Here is a 10,360-nt window from a genome sequence, read left to right as displayed (position 1 = left end):
CCTGCATGTGTTGTTTCTCCTACAGTTAGGATGGGTCTGGGATTGAGGAGCTGGTGCAGATGGTGGTTACTGCTGGCCCTGGTTTGTGGCCCCGGGTTTGGCTATGCAGGTGATATCGCTTTGATGAGAAGCATGCGCCAGGCTGATAGGTGGAGGAACTATCAGCGGGCTGTACCTGGCCGGGGGTCTTCTAGATGGGCAGCTCCTGAGCCTGTATGGGGATTTGGGGCTTCTAGAGGTGCCACACATTGGGGATTACCTAGTGGGATGCAAAGACAGCTGCCACAGTCCTCCCCTATCAGATTACAGTGTGAAGAGGATAGCATGGTGGTCAGTGTTGCAGCAGACTTCTATGGGATTGGAAAATTGGTGAATCCTTCTGGTCTTAGCCTGGGACCCCAAGCTTGCAAGCCAAACATCCCAGAGACGGATCCTATTGTCTTCCAGATTGGCCTCCAAGACTGTGGCAACACGCTAAAGGTATAACCATCAGCTGATGTGTTTTCTTTTGTATGCAAACCTAAATATTTTCCTGCTACTTTTTATTAACTTAAATTTAACTTTTTAACATGTTAAACTTTTTACTTAATTGCAGCAGCTGAAAATGAGAAAAATGTGGCAACCATTTATAAGTTATGGGAAAACTGCAATATATTTTCCATGTGTATCCATACAATCTCCTATAGTAAGTGCAGAGCTGAGTTTATCAATGTAGGCCTGCAGAAGAAATGGGGCATTTACCTATAAAATCTGTAATAGGTTCCCTTTCAGTAGAGGTCTAGTTATGGTATTGGCTTATTTTGCTTGTCCTGGCTATGTTGTAGTAATGTTAGCCTGCCCAATGTTCTGTACGTACAGGATCCAGTGGGCTGCTGAGTTTGTTCAATTGCTAATTTCCTGGCTCTTTTGACAATGTTTCCAAGCCAAAGACATCCAGTTAGCATGTAATTTATGGCTTCAGTGAAGTGGGGTTATATGTGGTGGTCTTCTGAAAATGATAGGTAGCTCCCACCTGACTATTGTAAGTCTCTACTATGGAAGCATAGGATCCAAATATATTGTCCCAACAAGCAAAAGTTCTGGTAATCTAGACAAAATTCTTTCTTTACCATTCATCCTGATGACCCCATTAATTAACCCTCTAATCTACACCCTAAGGAACCACGAGTTCAGAAGGGTTATAAGTAAATCTATTCTTTTGCTCAGCAATTTATATTGTGTGAAGACTACAAAGTTGTTTGGATTACATATTATTAAAAGGTTTAAATAGCTGATGTCTACACATTTTATTGGAGATGAGTTAAATAAAATGTTGACCGTGTTTCTTCTGCTTGCATGGAAGTAAATAAGACCTTATATGAACTGGTCATAATGGCAGAAGACATGGCCATTATGTCCTCTTTTGCCATATTAATAAGGTTGAGGTGATCAGAACTGTCACACTTACCTCTCTCTTGCGCATGCGCGCAGTCCTGGCTCTGGGCATGCCTACACTAGCAAGCTTTATCAGTTTAATCAGAAAAAAGCCTCTTAACCATCACTGGCTATTTAGCTAGCTCAGACACAGCACTCAGCGTTCGTGCAACGTGTCTCCATTAGTGCCAAGCCCCTAGTTCTGTTGAGCTAGTTCCTGTCCACCTGTTGCTTATTCCAGCATTTCTTGTGTCCAGCTCCTGTGTTAACCCCTCGTTGTCCAGTCTGTTGGTTCCCAGCCAACTTCCCTATGCTGTTCCAATGTTCTTGTCTGTCTGTGGATATCCCTGCATCACCTGTGCCTCCTGTTGCTTCCAGTGTCACCTGTGTTCCTGCGTCTGAGGTGGCCCCTGTGTCACCGGTTGCTATTTCTTGGATCCCTGATATTTAACCCCTGGCTTGGGACCTGACTTCTCTTGCTTGCTGTCTGCCTCAACCCCGACCTTCCTTGACTACTCTTTTGTTTGTGATTTGGTACTGTGTTTATTTTTGACCACCTTGGTGTGCCCAAGAACCGCAACCTGGCAGTTTCCAGCTTCGCAACATCCTCACCATCAGAGGCTCTGGAGAAGACCTGGTTACTGCTTAGACTCTGCACCTTGGCCCTTCTCAGAGCTCACATCACCTCTGTGCAAGCCGTAGCGCCCCCTAGTGGCCGTGTCTCCCCAGACGTGACAAGAACAACTCCATTATTAACTTAACTAATAAAAGGAATGGAGGAGCTCAGCTATATGGAGAGATTAGCTGAACTGAATCTATTCTCCCTTGAGAAGAGACGTATAAGGGGGGATATGATGACCCTGTATAAATATATAAACGGTCCATATAGAGAACTCTCTTCCTGATTATTCACTGTAAGATCATTACAAAGAACAAGGGGGCACATTTTGTGTCTGGAGGAAAAGAAGTTTAATTTCCGGATAAGGAAGAAATTTTTCACTGTAAGGTCTGAGAAAATGTAGAGTAGGCTTCCTCAGGAAGTAGACTGCTTCGAGAAAAAGCTGGATGATTTCTAGAAGCACAGAATATAACTGGATATTAAAGTCCTAAAGTAAAGATAACAGTGACTGTTGATCCAGGGAATCAGGAAGGATTTTTTTTCCCCCTTTTGAAGATTTTTTTTGCCTTTCTCTGGACAACTATGTGTAAGGCCCTGGTCAGCACCAGTATTCACCAGACCTCCAATCTACACCACAGTCTTCACCTTTAGTAAGCCCCTGCTCACTCGGTTGCCCCAGGGAGGGCGCAGAGGATGGAGATGGGCTGGCAGCAGACCAGGAGCCCACAGATAGGAGTACTAAGATTGCAATAGACTAGTCCAGAATTCAGAGCCAGAGATCATAACAGATAATCCATCCACCAAACGAAGTACACAGGGGCAAACTACAAACAGAGTCGGGTTACAGGTAATAGGTTGGTCCAGGCAGCATAAACTTGCAGGATCAGAAACAGGCAAAGTCAGCAACAGTAAATCAACCTAGAAACTCTCCAAAACAAATAAACCCAGCTTAACGCTACAACAGCCACTGGTGACTGGGAGCAAAGAGGCTAAAAAATCCCAGCAGCCAATGGCAATGCAGGACAGAGTCAGGAGCTGATCAGCCTCTAGAATCCCCTTCAACGGTGCACAGCCAAACAGTGGATGCCGGGGACGCCATAAAAAACATCAGGCAGAAGGAGAAATTCTATGACCAAAGTCTGGTTCTTCTCAAACACTAAAAACCAAGGGACAGTAAAAGATCAGAAGAAGTTCAGAAGCTCAACCAGAGTAACAGAAAATCCTTAAAGTGAATCTGTCATGACAATATTGGAAAAATTGCACTTATAAATCGATGCAACCAGCAGAAGCTATGAATTTCACTTCTAGACTAAAAACGTACAGTTATATCAGCAGTACAGTCAAGTTTGCAGCCATGACCTTGCTAGCTAGCTGATGGAATTCCAAAATGGTGTTTACCCCAAAAAGTGATTCTACCAGGTACACATATCCACCTTTTTCATGTCCTCATGGCTCTGTGCAGCCACCAGAAGCAAAAGAAAATAACTGTTACTTTAGAGTATGGGAAGGTTTGTGATGCACTCTCTAGCACTGGTGATTGGTAATTGGCTACTCAGGCACCCAGCATTGCCACTTGAGCCCAGGGAGCAAGTCTTAAACCATGTGCAAGTTCAAAGTCATGATCTGAAGCTAAAACCAGGACTTCTTCTCTTTACTTCTACAGTGGCAGGGCATTTATGCGCTGCTGGGAACTGCTTGGTTTGAGAACCCTGAAATTACATGTGTACAATTTGGAAAGGTTTATATCAATCGTGCTTTAAAATGAAATCTTCCTGGAAATAATTTTATAGCCTAGAAAACTTGATAACCCCACCACCTCCATTGAACAACAATATTATTTACTGCTACATTTATTTGAGAAGCTGAGTAATTATTGTGAATCCACCTTGCTATATAAATGTTTAACTTTGTACTTAGTATACTTGCTTGATTTCGTTTAAATCAGAACCCAAGCCAATTTTTTTGGTTTTGGTAGCACATAGGGTGGCGAAGGTCAATAACCTCTATATGGATTTAGTTGCTGTCTGGGTTCCTATGAGTGAGACTATCCTTCACTTCATGACTTAATGGTAGGGTGTTGTAAAAATCAGCAAATAAGGAGCAATTACTCTCATGGCAACACATGAGAGTGGCATGGGTAAAGGTAAATCATCCATCAGCTTTTCATTGCTGCGTGTAAACAGACAAAATGTAAAAAAAAATTCAGAATACTGGGATGAATCCTCTTTTCCTAAAACAAGGAATTACCAGTTATCCCTTCCAACACAAATCCAGATTGTGGTGTCATGCAAGTTACTCCCAATGGTATATCTGGCAATATCTATGTGAAAACAATATATTGAATCTGGCTTGGGAAGATACAACAGAGGATTTACTTTCAGTTTACATTCTCCATTACTTTCAACTGTCTTTTTGGGGAATTGTCCCTCTTTTGCTTTTATCGAGTTTTATTATAGTCATAAAACAAGTCAGGGGTATTTACAGATGTCAAGTCCGATAAGCGTAGTACAGGAGGGTAAGGGAAAGGCAGGTCAGGAACAATCTGAGGTTGGGGCAGGCAGCAGACAAGAGAGGTCACAAACTGTCCGAGGTCAGGACAGGCAGAGTTCAGGCAAGAGTCAGGTATCAGACCAGGTCGCTAATATAATTGACAAATTGGAGAAACATTAACCAACACAAGGAACACACCCAAGCACACTGTGTACACAGAGGCTTATCGCCAGCAATGGTGTTCAGGACAGGTTCTCCTTAAATGGCCAGAGTGATCAATGACCTTGCACCACCTGGCGCCATTTGATTGGAGGGTAACTGAATCCCCTGCGGCCGATTGGCCGCAGAGAATTCAAACTATGTCCCGCCCCACGGCGAGGCAGCCGAGTGCCACCCCCTCAGGGGGTACAAGAGGCACGCGTGGTAGCGCGCGCACCTCTTCCCACAGCACACCTGGGACGTGCCCTACTTTGCACATCCAAAGGAGTGCTGAGAACAGGACTTTCTGTAATCACGCCTATAGAGATGCAAGGGATGCCACCTGGCCGAACAGTAGTTAGGCCAGGACGGATCCCTCCGTCTGCAGAGAGAGACACGCTGTGAGCAGGGCAGCTGCGTCTCCCTCTGCGGCTGGGATCCCGTGGGCTCGCAGGACAGGTAAGTTCCTTACACCTGGCACATACTCTGAGGCTGAGCTCAGCTGAGGGGGATTTTAGAAGCAGATTAGTCCCCGGCTTTATCCTAACCTGCCATAGGCTACTAGGATTTTATAGTCTTTCTGCTCACCAGTGACCAGTTGTCTGTTGTCGCTTTAAGCTCACCAACCTGCTGTGTTTATTTGTTGGATTCACTGCTGCCGACTCTGCCTGTTTACTGATTCTTTGATTGTATGCTGCATGGACTGACCTTGTGTCTTGGACCCCAACTCCTCTTTGTCTTAATTCTTGGATACCTTGTTTGGTGGATGGATTACCTGTACATGACTTCTGGCTCTGTTTTCTAGATTTGCCTCTGCTGGACTCCCCAGTATTGCATTATCTGTGGGATCCTGGTCCTGTGTCAATCCAGACACTTTCCTTTGCACACTGAAGTCCTGTGGCAGCCATTTGCTGGGATGACTCAACTAGCCTTCTGAGGATGAGCGGAGGCTTGCTATTGGTAAAGAGTGTGTAGCTGGGTAGAGAGACTGGCATCTGGTGAGCACTGGCGCTGGACAGAAGAAACAGAAGATGAGCTAAGACAAAGCTATGCACTCTATAAATACCAAGATACATGGACAGTTGTGACATTTGTCCTACAGAACACGCAGAACCTCTGCTGTAAAAATATAAACTAAAAGCAAAAAAACAGTATTTTTGATGTCAAAAAGTCATTTTTTATTACAGGTAGGGCACATTGGACTGATTCAGACCCTTGGTATTTATATGTCTGGGATATTCCAAAAGCAGATCCCTCCTTTAATTCCCAACCACTGTCCATCTCAGAAATTTGGTTATGTTCCTTCCATTTAAAGCCCTAAATGTGAAAAAAAATCCAACGGGGCTTCCTATAACGGGCACCAAAGTTTTGCCTTGAAACTCAACTCAGTGGTCTCACCAAAAGGATCCCCTGAGATAAACAGTAAGGGGGCATAACACCATATCTTCCACAAACTAAAATATCAGTTGTAGATGGGCTAAGCCTTCATGTGGGAGTGTGCTCAAGAAAACAGTTTGTATAATCTCTATTCTGGACAGCATGAACCCAAAATATGAATATATTTTGTAATTGCCCCTCTAATATCTTGGTTCCTCAAGCTGTAGATTAGAGGGTTGAAAAATGGCGTCACCAAGATGTATATCAAAGACGGGTACTTGTTTGTGTTGGAGGAACTGCTCTTTGGTGAAAAAATATATATAGACCCCAAGCTTCCAAAGTAAAGGCAAACTACAGTGAGGTGGGAGCTGTATTTGGAAAACAATTTTTGAACAAATTCTGTAAATCTGCATAAAATAAAAAAATTTTCTCTGACAATTACAATTTGTTTGGATTTTTTGTAGGTCTTATGAAATGGTTTTCACAAACTGTTCTTGCCATTGGCCTTCAGTACTTTAACCTAATGTTATCAACTGAATAAATTTGTGTTAGTTGGTACAGAGGTGCAGTGTCTATGCAGAGTTGCAGGATCATAAGCTCAGAATAAATGTTAAGTTCACCATTTTGGAATATTATTTGACAGATTCAGTAGTAAAATAAAAAAAAACAAATTGAACGGAATGGAACTGGTTCAAACCAAAATGCAATATCTAAAGTTGTATAGTAATGCTTGGCCTTTGGGTCATATAAAGGGTAGCTATTGAAGGAAACTAAATAAACTTAGTATTGTCGTCTGCAGTACCTTTTTAAGAGTAACAATGACTTGCATTGTAGGGGTGTTTTTTAGGGGACATGGGAGTGGAAGAATCCCATGACAATCATACATCATATCTCTGAGATTTTTTTCTGGAACAAGTCCTATCTCTTAAAGACATGGTAGTTGAGGGTGGGTGGTATCTTGGTCACAGTATGGCAGCCAGTTTTATATTGTTTGTTTGGCATCCCTATCAGAAATGTCCTGCATGTTTCTGATGTAGAAAGCTGATTTGAACACACAGGATTCCTGCAGAGGTTGCTAGGGGTTTCTTGAGCAATGGGCCACTTGTGCCTCTTTGGTCAGTTTTGGGGAACACCAATGATCTGCATGGGTTATTTTCCTGCCATTGGCCAGCAATGCTGGACATTTTTCTCACTGTCCACCATGCTCATGTACTGTAAGCTGTGGGAATAGTTGTCATAGCAGGGGTTCCCTAAAGACCTGAAAGTTATAAAAGTCAAAAGCTGATATAGGAAATCTGGATCTCTTTTAGAATGGGGTAGCAATAAGAGATATCCTAATCTATCATTAACAGGTCACTTTATCTTGTCTGCAGGTGACTGGAGTGGTCCAAGCACTTCCAACATCTTTAAGCTGGGGGACATCCTTTACATTGAGGCATCAGTCTTTTCCCAAAACCATATGGATCTGATCCTGTTTGTTGACAGCTGTGTGGCAACCTTGTCACCTGACTCCAGTTCGACTCCTCGATACGAGATTATAACAGCCAATGGGTATGGTCTGTTGGCAAATGAGGGTATATGCTTTAAAATGTCTCTGCCTTTTGACTAATTTAGTTACCTTCCTTAGGTGTCTGGTGGATGGAATGCAGGATGACGCCTCCTCAGCCTTCATATCCCCAAGGGTTTCTGTGGACACATTGCGATTCACAGTTGATGCTTTTCGTTTCCTAAATCTGGATGTGTCCTTGGTGAGGGTTCTTTTAGTTCCTGTATTACTTAAACTATGAAGGTGTAAAAGCTTTAAAATACATTCTCAAAAGGAACCCATGTTGGAGGAAAGTGGTAGGCAAATAACGCCAGGCAACCAGCCTTTTAGACATGAGTATGTCTATTGCTGAGACCTCCATAGTAAGGTTACACGTGTACTTTTGGACAACTGTTAAGTTCAGTGGCATGGCAAGAAAATGTCATTAGTCAGTAAATTGCCTTTTTTATTCCTACTAGATTTACATCACATGTAGTCTGAGAGTTGCTCCTGCCACCCAGACCCCTGATTCCATGAATAAGGCCTGTTCCTACAGCAAGACCACCAACAGGTGAGGCTGGCAAGCTTTGGTTGATTGTATACTTTAACATGGTAATGGTCTGGGTTTGTTACTGATCAACAGCTAGTAGTGTCCTAACTAACTTGAAAATGGGCTGGGGGAGTTTGTTCCATGATGGCCAAGTGGACCTGTTCTTTATAGTAACATCTTTCAAATTTAATGTTGCTACTAACTTTTTTTATTGTTTTGTCTTAGTTGGTATCCAGCAGAAGGCTCCAGTAGCATCTGTCAATGTTGTAACACACAGAACTGTAATGTTCCTACTACAAGGTCCAGAAATTAGGGTTCTGTCCTTGGTAGACCTAGAGGAATTGGAAAGAGAGAAATTGCCAAAGGTAAGTATTGGTGCAAAATAAGGTTTCTAAAATTCCACGATGGAAGTAAAAAAGATTTAATGACATCCCTCCTATTCCTTTGTGACCTAGGCCACCAGTAAAAATATTTTTAGCATCGCTTCTTATACCCCTCTCCCCTTAAGAATTTTGTAACTAACTACTTTGAAATATTTTAAGACTCCTAAAAACCTTTTTATACTTGCAGATCTTCCTTCAGAAGTAATCAAACAAGCTGTTTTTTTTTTTTTTTTTGCTGCCCAATAGATTCAAATTGGATGGCGCTGCAACACACTAATGCATGCATAGGTACCTCACACATAAAAAAAGCACTGCTGTGGCCATCTATAATCATCTCTGGCCATAGAACACCATCCCCCACCCAAATTCCCCAGTTTATCAAAAATATTAAAAATGTGTTTCTCTCCTACCTCCATCCAGTCTCAATCTAGTCCATGTCCCTTGCTGGTGACAATATTCATTTTCAAATAAAATTTCAGAAAATCACTTTTACTTTTTTTTTTAAATTTGAGCTAAATTATATTTTAAAAAATATAAAAGTTAATTGACTTTAATTTGTTTTTTTTAGCTTTCCATCTGGTACTTTCATATGGCATCCAAACAATGACCACCAAGAACTACACACTGGTGAAAGAATTTCTGCTCCTGGGATTTGGTGACCTTCAAGACTTCAAAATTCTGCTTTTCGCTGTCTTTCTGATCATTCACATCGCAGCTTTAACCAGCAATGTTCTTGTTGTTGTCTTGGTTGTGTTCATGCAGAGTCTTCACTCTCCCATGTACATCTTCATCAGTCAGCTGTCTCTATCGGAAATCGTCTTCACCAGTAACATTGTACCCAACATGCTATGGTTGATACTGGTGGGTGGTGGAAAGGTAGCCGTGGCCAGATGTATTTTCCAGTTCTATCTGCTTGCAGTTCCAGTGGTGGCCCAGTGTTTACTGTTGGCTTCAATGTCCTTCGATCGATATTTGGCCATATGTAGACCTCTACACTATGCCAGTATCATGACCCTTGGACACCAATTACAAATAGTCACCTTTTGTTGGTCAACAGCTTTATTGGTAGCCTTTGTCCTTTATGTTTTATTAAGTAATTTAGAATTCTGTGGTCCAAATACTATCAATCATTTCTTTTGTGACATTTCCCCTGTGGTAGAACTTTCATGTTCGGACAACCCTACTATTCAGCTGGTCACGTCTGTCCTTTCTTTCCCTTTTGTTGTTTGTCCATTTATGTTTATCATGGGCACCTACATTACCATCCTTCGTACCATCCTGAAGATCCCGTCCACCACTGGAAGGCAAAAGGCCTTTTCCACTTGTAGCTCTCACCTGACCATTGTGAATCTTTACTATGGAACTTTAGCAATAGGATCCACACCTATCTTTCCATCGAACATCGGTTCTGTTAACCTGAACAAGATTCTGTCTTTGTTGTATATTCTGGTGACTCCATTGGTCAATCCTTTAATCTACAGTTTGAGAAACCAAGAAATTAGGGATGCCATCAAGAAAATGATTCATCTGTAATCCTGAACTCCAGGAAAAACACCTAAATACCCAGATAAACTACATAATAGGGAGCCGCTTACCTTACTAAGAGGAGAAATGTTTCTTTTGCAACCTTACTTTCACTAGAAAGTCTCTTCCCAAGTAACATCCTATGAGTGTATTGTATACCGAAGCAGATTTTTTACTTTTGCAACCTTTCACTAAAAAGTCTCTTCCCAAGTCAAATTCTATGATTTTATAGTGAAAGGAAAAGCAGCTCATCAATGAGGTCATTTCTTTGTGATATTGCT

General features: G+C 42.1%; 2 protein-coding genes across 2 annotated transcripts; both read left to right on the top strand.

Annotated features, from left to right (window-relative positions):
• Nucleotides 1-30: 30 nt before the first annotated feature.
• LOC140322267 (zona pellucida sperm-binding protein 3-like) lies at nt 31-8,535 on the top strand. The gene is made up of 6 exons (XM_072398851.1): nt 31-480; nt 3,495-3,540; nt 7,450-7,648; nt 7,725-7,845; nt 8,102-8,193; nt 8,398-8,535. Exons 1-6 carry the CDS (start codon nt 31-33, stop codon nt 8,483-8,485), a joined length of 996 nt encoding a protein of 331 aa, XP_072254952.1. The 3' UTR covers nt 8,486-8,535.
• A 623-nt stretch (nt 8,536-9,158) lies between these two features.
• LOC140322266 (olfactory receptor 10A3-like) lies at nt 9,159-10,088 on the top strand. The gene has a single exon (XM_072398850.1). The coding sequence runs from the start codon at nt 9,159-9,161 to the stop codon at nt 10,086-10,088; it is 930 nt and encodes a 309-aa protein (XP_072254951.1).
• Nucleotides 10,089-10,360: the final 272 nt, after the last annotated feature.

Source organism: Pyxicephalus adspersus, chromosome 2 (assembly GCF_032062135.1).
Source record: "Pyxicephalus adspersus chromosome 2, UCB_Pads_2.0, whole genome shotgun sequence".
NCBI lineage: Eukaryota > Metazoa > Chordata > Amphibia > Anura > Pyxicephalidae > Pyxicephalus > Pyxicephalus adspersus.
The sequence above is the reverse complement of the archived record's forward strand: the minus strand, read 5'-3'. Positions and strand labels throughout refer to the sequence as shown.

What these genes read in the sequence shown, in the direction of transcription:
- LOC140322267 (XM_072398851.1), top strand. Translation starts at nt 31, where the DNA reads ATGGGTCTGGGATTGAGGAGCTGGTGCAGATGGTGGTTACTGCTGGCC. An exon ending in ACTGTGGCAACACGCTAAAG is followed by an intron (nt 481 to 3,494) that starts GTATAACCATCA and finishes GGCTCTGTGCAG; the next exon opens with CCACCAGAAGCAAAAGAAAA. An exon ending in TAAATCTGGATGTGTCCTTG is followed by an intron (nt 7,846 to 8,101) that starts GTGAGGGTTCTT and finishes TATTCCTACTAG; the next exon opens with ATTTACATCACATGTAGTCT.
- LOC140322266 (XM_072398850.1), top strand. Translation starts at nt 9,159, where the DNA reads ATGACCACCAAGAACTACACACTGGTGAAAGAATTTCTGCTCCTGGGA.